The 12828-nt window shown below is 45.7% G+C and overlaps 1 protein-coding gene across 2 annotated transcripts in view; it reads right to left on the reverse strand.

Annotated features, from left to right (window-relative positions):
• Positions 1-486: 486 nt before the first annotated feature.
• NT5M (5',3'-nucleotidase, mitochondrial) overlaps positions 487-12828 on the reverse strand; it is a 36624-nt gene continuing 24282 nt past the window's right edge. Inside the window, exons 4-5 of one of the 2 annotated variants that reach the window (XM_059149273.1) lie at positions 2932-3064; positions 487-1339 (exon numbers count right to left, since the gene is read on the reverse strand). In XM_059149273.1, the coding sequence (XP_059005256.1) occupies positions 1197-1339; positions 2932-3064 (276 nt within the window). In that variant the 3' untranslated portion in view covers positions 487-1196. The remainder of the gene's footprint in view (positions 1340-2931; positions 3065-12828) is intronic. The other variant, XM_059149274.1, reaches the window with a different exon arrangement.

The raw sequence follows: 12828 nt of genomic DNA on the forward strand, positions 1-12828 counted from the left end.
AGCAAGGGAGCAGCAGGGGGGTAGCAGGGCGAAGGCCTGAAAGCCTGGGCAGGTGAGGATGGGTTCAAGTTGCCACTTCCCAGTGGGCTGAGAAGAGAGGCCGGAAAGAACAAAAGGAAGATAATAACATCACCCAGACCCTCCCCACACAGCTCTTGGGATCTCAGGAGGAACTTGGTGTGGGAGGGGAGCAGAGAGTGGGGGGCCTGCTCTGAACCGGGCAGGGCAGGGGGGCTGGAGGCTGGAGGGCGGGGCATGCATGGGAAGGAGGCATGTTGGTGGGGGGACAGGTCAGCGTGGTGGGGGGCCTACCCAGGGGACCACCATGGCCACCAGCTCCTCCTTCAGCCGCTTCCTCCTCGGTCCCCCGCAGCGCCCGTGGCAAAGTGGGCGGTGAGGCCGCACCCTGCTCAGCCCCCTCAGGAGTGCAGGGGGCCACCCAAGCACTTACAAGATGTGCAGCGCAGTGCCCGGGGGCCAGGGACTAGAGGGGGCCACATTATGGGGCAACACTTGAAACCCATTTATTTTGCCAGCTTTCGACAAATGTACAAGGCTGCTGACTGCTGGGCCCAGAGCAGGGCCCCCGGGTCATGGGTACGAGAAACTTCTGAGCGGGTCCAAAGCAGGGCAGCCTGTGGTGCCAGCACAGAGCCTGGCATGCCCTGGAGCTCAGGGAGTGTTTGCTGAATCCATGGTGGGCCCCCGCGGGGAACGGAGACCGGGTGGGAGGGCAGGGGAGGAAGGGGTCGCGGCCCAGAATGTGGGGGCTCGTCCCATCCGCTCCTGCTTGTAGCCCTCTCACCCCGGAAGCACCTCACTGCTGGCTCCCTGGCCGAGGGGCCGCAGATGGGGGGACTTCCCTGAGGGACGGGAAGAGGCCTACCGGCCCTCCGCTCCTTGAGGTCTGGAGCCCCTAGTCCCAGCCTGGCCATGGCCTGAGGTCGGCCTGAGCTGCCTGGCTGGATGTGTCCTGTCCAGGGACCTTGGGCGAGCCAGCCCTGCCCCGAGATCAGTTTAAGGCCTGGCAGGGCTGGGGAGAGCGGAGAGACATGCAGTGGGCCTGGGCCATGTGAGAGGGAGCCCCCCGCCACCCAGGGGCCAGAGTTCTAGGCGCCCCCCACCCCCCACTGGGGCCCTGAGCTGGGAGCCCTGAGGTCCAGGGCCCCCTGGAGAAGCCCAGAGCACAGTCCAGCTCAGCGGGGCCGCTTGCTGTCCAGAATGGCCTTCCAGTCGTCTGCCCACGAGTGCAGCCTGCGGCCGGGGGGCTGCAGCTGCACGTGCCGGTTGTGGCAGGCCGTGAAGAGGATGTGCTCCCAGCTGGGGTTTGGCTCGGCCCCTGTGGGCAGGAAAGCAGCGCTTCAGTCCCCCGAGTACAAAAAGTGTCCTCGTCTCCATCATGAAAGTGGTGACTGAGCTCGCACCTGTCTTGTGGCAGGTGGCCCGGAGTATGGGAGCTGGCCCACGGGAAGCAGGGGGGTCGGGGAGGGCTGTACCCAGCGGAGGCACAGCACACGGGGACTTCTGTGCCAGCCACCACGGTGGCCAGCATCAGAGGCTGAGCCCCGCTGATGCCCGGCCCGTCCCCTCTGGCAGGCTCCGCCTTCCTGCCCCGGCCAGGGCCAGCTCCCGCAGCTTCCCTGCTCTTGGTCATGAGCCCCACGAGCCCCCCTAAGCTCCCATCCCTCATATCCACCTGTCTACACTGGCAAGCCGGTGCTGCTCCTGCTCCTCTCGTTCTGGCCTGACCCCCCGCCCCCATCCCCACCCCCATCCCACTCCCCGTGGCTGGACATAGAAGCGGCTCAGGGCACTGTGCGCCCCATGTGCTCTGACTCTCCTTGTGAAACTACGTGGTTTGGGAGGTCACGAGTGGGCACGTCCATGAATTATCCCCTCTGGACACTGTGACTAGTGCAGAGATGGACATGCTTCCAAAAGCCATTAGGGAAGCAATATTCTGGAATCTTCCACTGAGGTGTCCAAAAGAATTGGATTTATCCCCCAAACTGCTAATGGCTGCCGAGAGGAGAGAGCTGGCCTGCGTACAAAGAAAGCAGAGCACAGTTGGGAGACAAAGAAACTGAATTTAGACTGATGTTGTTTGAGCTCCTAGATTCATCGTGCCCAAAGCCTTCCTACCTCACCTTGCCAGGTAGATGCGCTGATAAATTTCCCTTCTCCTTTCTAAGTCAGTTTAAGTTTTGTTTGTTTGTTTGTTTGTTTGTTGGGAAGGAGTCACCTATAAGGGATAAATACAATTCCAAAACCACCTTCAACTAAAGAAATGAGGCTTTGGGGGCGCCTGGGTGGCCCCAAAGTGGGTTAACCCCTCAGTGGGTTAAGCTTCTGCCTTGGGCTCAGGTCATGAGCCCAGGGTCCTGGGATTGAGCCCCGCATCGGGTTCTCTGCTCAGCAGGGAGCCTGCTTCCCTTCCTCTCTCTCTGCCTACCTCTGCCTACCTCTCTGCCTACTTGTGACCTCTGTCAAATAAATAAATAAAATCTTTTTAAAAAAATTTTTTAAATGATGCTTTGCATTTCCATTTTATACAGTAGGTTCACTCCAAATTGCTCTTGGAGGGGAAATGGCTTTGAGGCTAAAACCAAATGTTTGGAAGCCAGTCTGGCCCTCATTTTACATAAGAAAGGCAAGGCCTAGAGATATAAAGGGAACTCATCCTAGGCCACCCAATGAGTTACCCCAGGAGCTAGGACCTGCTTTTCCTGACTCCTAGGAGCACCCCTTCCAAGGCTGGATGCTGAGAACAGCCTTGTCTTCCTGGTAGGGAAGGTGGTCAGTGCTGGGCTGGAGGCTGGAGGCCCACTACACTGCTGGTAGCCAAGTGGGGACCACCCAGGACAGGGGCCGTGAGGCCAGCCCCATGTGCTGTTTGTCCCGGTGGCTCTCAGCTCCACGCTCACTCCTCACCTGCCGCAGGCCACTTGCCTGTGATGTCTGGCCGGTCGTCTATGAGAAGGTCTGCAGAGACCACAGTCTTGTCTGCGGCCAGCACGACGTGATCCAGAAAGTCAGGGCCAAAGTGCTTCTCCACCCAGGCATACTGGAACACAAACAGGTAGGGGGGAGAAGAGAGTGCCATCAGACCTGGACGCAGAGGGAGCGGGGGCCCAGCCAGGCTTTCTCCAGGAAGAAGGGCCGCTGTCTAGGATCTGTGATGATCCCACTGGCAGCAGAGCAAACGGACACTCTGGAGATGCTGTGACTTGTCCATGGCCCCACAGTTCCAGTCCTACACAACACCATCTGCCCAGGCCTGGTCTACACAATCCAACACTCGTGCCAGGAGTGCCTCCTCCATTCCCCATGTGTATGCACTCTGTTGGGCTCCAGGGACAGAGACAAGGGGGGACGAAGCTTGAAGACACATTGAAGCAGTTCATTAGATGACACAAAGGAGACTGCCGCCCAGCAGTGTGGGGCAGCATGGTGGGAGGCAGTCATGGCCTGGGGTCCGTGTTTCCAGCATACCTACTCCACAAACTCACCTCCCATCACCGTATCTAAGCCTCACACAGCCAATACAGCAGGCAGCGCTCTCTGCATTCCATCCTTATGCACTAGTGCTACTGGGCATCCACTTGGATGTGGGAGCCCATGGTGTGTGGGAGAGATGCTCTCACACAGTCCGCACTCTAAATGCAGGAGACACGGCACAGAAACAGACAACCAAGTTCAGGTGGGATGAGGGCTCCAAAGGAATACAGCCAGGAGCTCTGACAGAGGGAGGCGACAGGAGGCCTCTCTGAGAAGGGACACCTGCCATTGACTGGGCAGGACACGGTGGCGACTGGGTATTAAAGGTCTAGAAAGTTCCATAAAGAGAGAACAACAAATGCAAACGGTGCAGGGCAGGAACATACTTTCATGTTTATCTGAGTGGCTGGAGTGCAGAGAACAGAGCAGCAGGAGGAAAGAGAGAGGAGGGGGGCGCGGGGGCAGGCCAGGTCCCGTGGGGCCTCGCAGGACTTGTGGAGAGAGACCCCTTGTTCTAAGTCTGCCAGGTTATCTATTAGAGCTCCGTTTCACAAACTGCCTATGGCCGAGGACTGGCTGTTTTCTTAATTCCCAATTTCTTGTGGACCCCTTTGTCTGTGAGATATGAAACCCATGTCTTCTGCCCATTTCTTGATTGGACTTTTTGTTTTTTGGGATGCTGACTTTGATAAGGTCTTTTCTTCAAAGAAGACACACAAATAGGTCAACAAGCACATAAGAGAATGTTTCACATCACTCGATCAGGGAAATACAAATCAAAACCACAATGAGATACCAATTCACACCAGTCAGAATGGCTAAAATTAACAAGTCGGGAAACAAGAGATACTGGCGAGGATACAGAGAAAGGGGAACCCTCCTACACTGCTGGTGGGAATGCAAGCTGGTGCAGCCACTCTGGAAAACCATATGGAGGAGGTTCCTCAAAAGGTTAAAAATAGAGCTACCCTACGACCCAGAAATTGCACGACTAGGTATTTATCCAAAGGATGCAAGCATAGTGATTTAAGGGGGCACTTGCACCCCAATGTTTATAGCAGTGATGTCCACAAGAGCTAAAATATGGAAAGAGTCCAGATGTTTATCAACAGATGAATGGAAAAAGAAGATACAGGGTGTGTGTGTGTGTGTGTGGCTGGATACAATGTCAACACACAATAACTACTTGTATTTCTATGCATTTGGATATTGAAATGAAGGAAATAATACCTTTTATAATAGCACCAAAAATATGAAATAGGATGATTACACACTTAGAAATAGTTCAGATGATACATTCCATGTTATACGCACTTTGCCACAATCATCAAACATTTGTGGGTTTTTTTTGGAGATTTTATTTATTTATTGTAGAGAGAAAGAGAGTGTGAGCAAGGGGAGGAGCAGAGGGAGAGGGAGAGGGAGATAATTTCCTGCACACTCTGGGATGGGTGCGGAGCCTGATGTGGAGCTGGATCCCCTGACCCTGAGATCATGATCTGAGCCGAAACCAAGAGTTGGATGCTTAACCGACTGAGCCACGTAGGTGCCCTGACAATTTTTAAAATGAAGAATAAAGCTGAAGAATTCACACTGTTTTTAAGAGTCGCTATAAAGGGGCACCTGGGTGGCTCAGTCAGGTAAGCATCTGCCTTTGGCTCAGGTCAGGTCCTGGAGTTCCAGGATCAAGCTTGGGAATCTGGCTCTCTGCTCAGCAAGAGTCTGCTTCTCTATCTCCCTCTGCCCCTCCCCCTGCTTCTGCTGTCTTTCACTCTCTCTCAAATAAATAAGTAAAATCTTTTTAGAAAGTCACTATAAAACTACAATAACCAAGAAAGAGTGGGTCTCACAAAAGGATAGGCATTTAGATCAAAGGAACAGAATATATTTAAGAAACAGACCCAAAGATGTCAAGGTAATTCAACAGAGAAAGGGAAGGCTTTCCAACAGAAGAACTGCTGGGTACCCATGGGCCAAAAAAATAAAAAAATAAAACATAAAACCACACACATTAAAACATCTATTTTTAACTCCTACCATGTATAAAACGTAACTCAAAATGGACCGTAACCTAAATATAAAACCCAAAATTATAAATGCTGCTCTTCAAAGGCCATGGTTAAGAAAATAAAAAGATAAGCCACAAAAAAAAAAACCATTATCTGACAAAGGACTTGTATCTAGAAAAAAGATTTTCCCCCCACTCAAACTAAGACAAACAGCCCAGTGAAAAAATCAGTCCAAAATGTGAACCCTTTATCAAAAAGGACAAATAAGCCCATAAGAGATGATCAACATCGCTATTTAGGGAAACACAAATCAAAACCACAGTGAAATATCATGAGGAACCCACTAAAACAGCTGCAGTAAAGAAGACTGAAAAGGGGCACCTGGGTGGCTCAGTGGGTTAAGCCTCTGCCTTCGGCTCAGGTCATGATCCCAGGGTCCTGGGATCGAGCCCCACATCGGGCTCTCTGCTCTGCAGGGAGCCTGCTTCCTCCTCTCTCTCTGCCTGCCTCTCTGCCTACTTGTGATCTCTGTCAAATAAAGAAAGAAAAAATCTTAAAAAAAAAAAAAAGAAGAAGAAGAAGAAGACTGAAAATACTAAGTGCACATAAGAATGTGAAGTGGCAGGTGCCTGGGTGGCTCAGTCAGTTAAGCAGCTGAGGCCATGGTCATGATCCCAGCATCAGGGATCGAGTCCCGCATCGGGCTCCCTTCTTGGCGGAGAGCCTGCTTCTCCCTCTCCCTCTGCCTGCTGCTCTACCTACTTGTGCTATCTGTCAAATAAATAAATAAAATCTTTTTTAAAAAATGTGACACAGCTAGACATCCCATGCCCTGCTGGTCGGCATGCAAGATGGGACAGTTGCTTTTAAAACAGCTTGACAGTTACTTTAAAAGCTAAACACACATCTATCATACAAGCCAGCCAATCCCACTCTCACTATCTGCCCTAGAGAAATGAAAGCATACATCCACCCAAAGATGTGGACCTGAATGTTTATAGGAACTTTATTCATAAAAGCCAAAATCAGAGAACACCCCCAAATGTCCATCCATTAGCAGATAAACAAATGATGCTACAGTCATACAGTAGAATTATATTCAGCAATAAAAAGGAATGTGCTACTGATATTTACAGCAACAATGAATGAATCTCAAAAATATTCTGTCTTTAAATGAAAGCCAGGGACAGACTGTGTGAGTCCATACTATATGACACTGTGTAAAAGGCAAAACTGTCACAATGGAGAATACATCAGTAGCTCACTCATACCAACAACACCCAGAGAGGGAAAGCACAGGGAAAAAGGCTGATTGAAAAAGACACAAACGCACTTTATTTTTTTAATTTTATTTTTTAGAGCGATTTCAGGTTCACAGCAACTGAGCACAAAGTACAGAGAGTTCCCATATAATTCTTATCCCCAAATATATACAACTTCCCCCTTACTGACATCCAACAACAGGGTGGGACATTTGTTACACTCAAGGAACCTACACTGACACATTGTTATCACCCAAAGTCCATAATTCATATGGGGATTCCCTCTCAGTGTTGTACATTCTTTGGGTTTGGACAGAGGTAAAAGGACATGCATCCACCATGAATAATTTCACTAATTGGAAAATCTTTTGCTCTCCATTTATTCATCCCTCCCTCCCCACTAGTCTCTGGAAACCACTGATCTTTTTACTGCCTCCATAGTTTTGCATTTTCCAGAATGTCTTATAACTGTAATCATACAGTATTATAGCTTCTTCAGATGGGCTTCTTTCATTTAGTAATATACATTTAGGTTCCTCCATGTCTTTTAATGGCTTGAGGGCCATTAAATGGCTTAGTGTTGAAAACAGTTCACTACCTGGGCATAACACAGTTTATTTACCCATGCAGGACATCTTGGTTGCTTCCAAGTCTTGGCTATCATGGATAAAGCTTCTATACACATCTGTATAGAGGGTTTTTTTGTTTTGTTTTTTAAAGATTTTATTTATTTATTTGACAGACAGAGATTACAAGTAGGCTGAGAGGCAAGCAGAGAGAGAGAAGGAGGAAGCAGGCTCCCTGCTGTGCAGAGAGCCCGATGCAGGGCTCGATCCCAGGACCCCAGGACCTGAGCCGAAGGCAGAGGTTTTAACCCACTGAGCCACCTAGGCGCCCCTGTATACAGGGTTTTGAGTGGACATACATTTTCAACTTAACTGGATAAATACCAAGGGGTGTGATTAGCAGATCATACAGTTAAGAGCAGGTTTAGTCTTGCTAGGATGTGCCAAACTATCTTCCCAAGTGGCTCCACCATTTTGCATTCCCATCAGCAATGAGGGACAGTTCCTGTTGTTCCACATCCTCTCCAGCATTTGATGTTGTCAATGTCCTAGATTTTGGCCATTCTAATAAGTGCACAGCAGCATCTCACTGCTGTTTTAATTTGCAATTACCTAAGACATAGGATATTGAACACTGTTATGTGTGCTTCTTTACCATCTGTAAATCCTCTTGGATAAGGTGACTGTTTAGGTCTTAAGACCACCTTTTCATCAGGCTGTCCATTGCCTTGTCATTGAGTTTTCAGAACGCTTTGTATATCTTAGGTAACAGTTGCCTGTCAGTTGTCTCTTGCCAATATTTTCTCCCAGTCTGTGACCTGTCTTCTCATTCTCTTGACATCATATTTGGCAAAGCAGAAGTTTTTCATTTTAATGAAGCTCAGCTTATCGATGATTTCTTTCATAACTTGTTCCTTTGGTGTTGTATCTAAAAAGCCATCATCATGTCCAAGGTCATCCAGACTTTGCTATACATTGTCCACTAAGCACTGCTTTCACTGCATCCCACAAACTTTGAAACGTTTTCACTTAGTTCTAGTGAAACATTTTCACTTAGTTCTAGATATTTGTCTTATCTTCTATTGAGCTCCTTCTTTGTTATTTTTAAGTGTGTTGTTTAATCTCCAGGAATTTTTGGATTTTCCAGCTATATTTCTATTACTGGTGTCTCGTTTGAGAACATGTATGATTTCTATTATTTAAATTTGTAAGGTGTGTTTTGTGGTTCAGAATGTGGTCAACCTTGATGAATGATGGTGCCATGTGAGCTTGAGAAGAAAATGTATTCTGCTGTTGTTAGATAAAGTAGTCTATAAATGTCAATCATATCTAATTGATTGATGGCATTATTGAATCCAACCATATCTTTACTGATTTTCTACCTTCTGGATCTGTCCATTTCTGACAAAGGGATGTTGAAGTCTACAACTGTAATAGTAAATTCATCGAATTCTCCTGAAGTTCTATCAGTTTTTGCCTCACATATTTTGACATTGTTGTTAAGTGGATACACTTTACACTTTAAGGATTAGCATGTCTTCTTGGAGAATTAACACCTTTATCATTATATAATGCCTTTATTTATCCATGATAATTTTCTTTGGCCTGAACTCTGTTCTGTCCTAAGTTCATATAGCTACTCTCACTTTCTTTTGACAGTGTTAGCATGATATCTCTTTCACTATCTCTATAGTTTCAATCTGTCTATGTCTATATATTTAAACTGTGTTTCTTGCAGACAGCATAAATGCGGGTCCTGGTTTTTTGATCCACTATCAAAATCTTTTAATTTAGACCATTTAGACCATTGATGTTTAAAATGATTATTGATATAGTTGGATTAATATCTGCTGTATTTGTTACCATTTTTGACTCTGCCCTTCTGTCTTCCAGTCTTTTCTGCCTTTTATGATTTTAATTGAGTATTTTATATGATTCCACTTTCTACCCTTTCTTTGCATACCGAGAATCATGTACTTTTTCTTTTTTTACTTTTCTGAGTGGTTGGCCCAGAGTTTGCAGTATACATTTATAACTAACCCAAGGCCATTTTCAAAAACAAGTGTGCTGCTTCACAGACAGTGAAAGTACATTATAATAGCAACAGATTTCTAGTTTCTCCCTCCCATCCCATGAATATATCATTGTTGTAATTCATTTCACTTGAACAGAAGTTAAAATCATCAAATACATTGTTGCTAATGCTATTCTGAAAAAACTGTTAGATGAACTAAAAATGAAAATTTTTATTTTACCTTCATTTATTCTCTAATGCTCTTTCCTCCTTGATGTAGATTTGAGTTTTTGACATATCATTTCTCTTCTCTCTGAAGAATTTCTTTTAAATTTCGTGCAAGACAGGTCTATGGATAATAATCTATTTTTGAAAGTCCAAGAACATATTTATTTCTCCTTCACTTAAAAAAAATATTTTTTTTATTTATTTAACAGATACACAGCAAGAGAAGGAACGCAAGCAGGGGGAGTGGGAGAGGGAGAAACAGACTCCCCGCCGACCAGGGAGCCCCTCGGCTTAATCCCAGGACCCCAGGATCATGACGAGAGCTGAAGGCAGATGCTCAATAACTGAGCCACCCAGGCGCCCCTCTACTTCACTTTTGAAAGAGGATTTTCCTGGAGAAAGAACTATAGGTTGGTTGGGTTTTTTCTCTCAATGCTTTAAATATTCCACTCTACTCTCTTCTTGTTTGCATGATTTCTGAGGAAAACTCAGCTAAAATTCTTATATTTGTTCCTCTACAACTAAGGATTTTTATTCCTCTGGCTTCTTTCAAGGTTTTGTCTTCATCTTTGATTTCTGTAGTTTGAATATGATATGCTTAGGTATGGGTTGTTTTGTTTTGCTTTTCCTATTTATCCTGCTGGGTGTTCTCTAAGTTTTCTGGATCTGTGCTTTGGTATCTAATACTCATTTGGTGAAAAATTCTGTCTTATTGCTTCAAGTATTCTGTTCCTGTCTCTTTTTCTTCTCCTTCTGGTATTCCTATTACATGTCTGTTATACCTTCCCATGGTTCTTGGATACTCTGGAGTTTTAGTTTTGGTTTCTTATACTCCTTTCCCCATTTGCGTTTCAGTTACAGAGTTTTTACCAGGATATCCTCCAGCTCAGAGATTCTTTCCTCAGCTGTGTCCAGTCTATTTAACAAGAACAAAGGCATTCTTCATTTCTGTTACAGTGTTTCCATCTCCAGCATTTCTTTTTTTATTCTTTCTTAGACTTGTTTGCTCTCTCTACAAACTCTGTTCTTTGCCTTTTAGTATGCCTTGTAACTTTTCCTGAAAGCCACACAGGATGTACTACGCAGAAGGACTTGTAGTGAACAGACCTTTAGCAATGTGGTAGTAAGGTGTGCAGGAAGGGGCAGTGTTCTCTAGTCCTGTGAGGAGGCCTCAGTCTGACCATGAGCCCACGCCCCTGGATTCTGAGGTTCACCTGTGTTTCACAGTACTTCCCTCTTAAGTGGGATAGGATAGCTAAACGGGTTGGAGAAAGGTCAGGTAAGTTCTGATGAAATTGCAGCAATTTGGACTTTTGTAAAAGTTTTTCTTGCAGGCAGGCCTTGTTAAGAAGAACAGAATATCCTGGTGTATTTCAAAATAGTTACTTTTTCCTCCCCCTGCCAGAAGCACAAGGGAATTTCTTTTACTCTGAGGTTTACTGTGAGAATCTAGCAAACCTCCTAAAAGCAAAACTCACAACAGTGTGGGTCCCCCTATGACTGGGGCCCAAGAGGAAGCATTTTGTTGTGCTGGGCATTTTCTCTATCTTGACTGTGGTGGTGATTACCCTTTAAGGAAGTAAATTTGTTGAGTTTCAATTATATCTTAATAAACAAATGCAGGGACGCCTGGGTGGCTCAGTTGGTTAAGCAGCTGCCTTCGGCTTGGGTCATGACCCAGGGTCCTGGGATCGAGTCCCACATCGGGCTCCTTGCTCGGCAGGGAACCTGCTTCTCCCTCTGCCTCTGCCTGCCTCTTTGTCTCCCTGTGCTCGCTCGCTCTCTCTCCCTCTGTCTCTGGCAAATAAATAAATAAAATCTTTAAAAAAATAATATAAAATAAACAAATGCAAAAAATACAGCAATAAAGGCAAATTTGAAGGCAATTGAGATCTCTGCTAAATTGCCACCCAGAAAGGTTTTATATTTATTTCCATCAGCCATATCTGAAAATGCAAACATTTACCTAATACTAGTTATTATAATTTTTAAACAATTATCCCTAATAGCAAACAAACGAACGAATAAAAAAACAAAACAAAAAAACGATTGAAGTGTAATTTCTTTCTTAATAAAGTTAAGGGCTCTGTGTGTAAGTTCACTGTAGGTTTTTGCTTTCTATTCACCTCCACAGTCCATTTGTCTCTAGGGTGTTCACTGTTCATTTTTCTCTATGGGTGTAAGAAGCCTCTCAAGTCATCCCCATGGTAACAGTTAAGTCTGTGTGGGTCATTGTCACTGTCTTAGCTTGGGTCTTCCTTATAGCCCATCTGGGTCACTGCAGCAAGCTCTATGTGGCTTCACCGATGAATCCCCTATACCACTGCAGTGAGTGTTCAAAGACATCCATTACAACAGCTTTGCATAAATATCCTTCAAAAGCCTCTCAGATCCTGTGGCCTGAAGTACAAACTCTTGATTACCAAAGGCCCTGACTCTTAGTCTCATCTCTAGCCTCTCCCCTCTCAACCCAACTGCTCACCCCTGCCAGCACCATCTCCTTCCTTCCCATGCCTCTCTGTCCTTACCCCTGCACACCCCATACCCACACCAAGATCCCTGGAATTCCTCTTTGCCTTTGTGCGTGCTGTTCCCACCACTCAGAGCTTGCTCTCCCACTTCTTTGTCTTCTCATCTCCACGACTCAACTCAATTCTTCTTTTCCCCAAGAAGCTGAGCCTAGCCTCCTCCTCTTGGGTGACCACAGAACCTGTGACGCAGTGATAACCACCTATCTTCCTAAAGCAGAGACGGGGCATTTTGTAAGCACTGAAGCAGATTGCTCAGTAAATGTTTGCTGAATGAATGCCAACCAAAAAAGCATTTACACTTTTTTTATTGCAAAAATAATGGCTTATCAAAAAAAAATTTGGAAAATCAAGAAACGTTAGAGAGAGAAACATCTATAGCTGGCTGTACTTCCTTCCTTCTTATTATTTATTGTTTTTAAAACACAGCTGTAATCAAACTATATAGACAACAGATAACTATATACAGAACTTGGAGCCAAGAATGCAGAAAAACTAATCAACCATAAAATTGTTTGACTTTCTGGTTTGAGAAATGTATGTTGAAGTTCATTCTTTCTTTACTGCTGGGCAGAAGCATTTGGGGACAGACAGAAACAAGGGGACGACACCTACTGCTATCAAGCATAGTGCTAGGTGGTTTGTGCAAATTTCTTCTTCGGCTTTGTTTTTTAAATTTATATTTATTGAGATATGATTGGCATGTAACACTGTACAAGTTTA

The sequence above is a fragment of the Mustela lutreola genome, chromosome 15, assembly GCF_030435805.1.
Source record: "Mustela lutreola isolate mMusLut2 chromosome 15, mMusLut2.pri, whole genome shotgun sequence".
NCBI classification, from domain to species: domain Eukaryota; kingdom Metazoa; phylum Chordata; class Mammalia; order Carnivora; family Mustelidae; genus Mustela; species Mustela lutreola.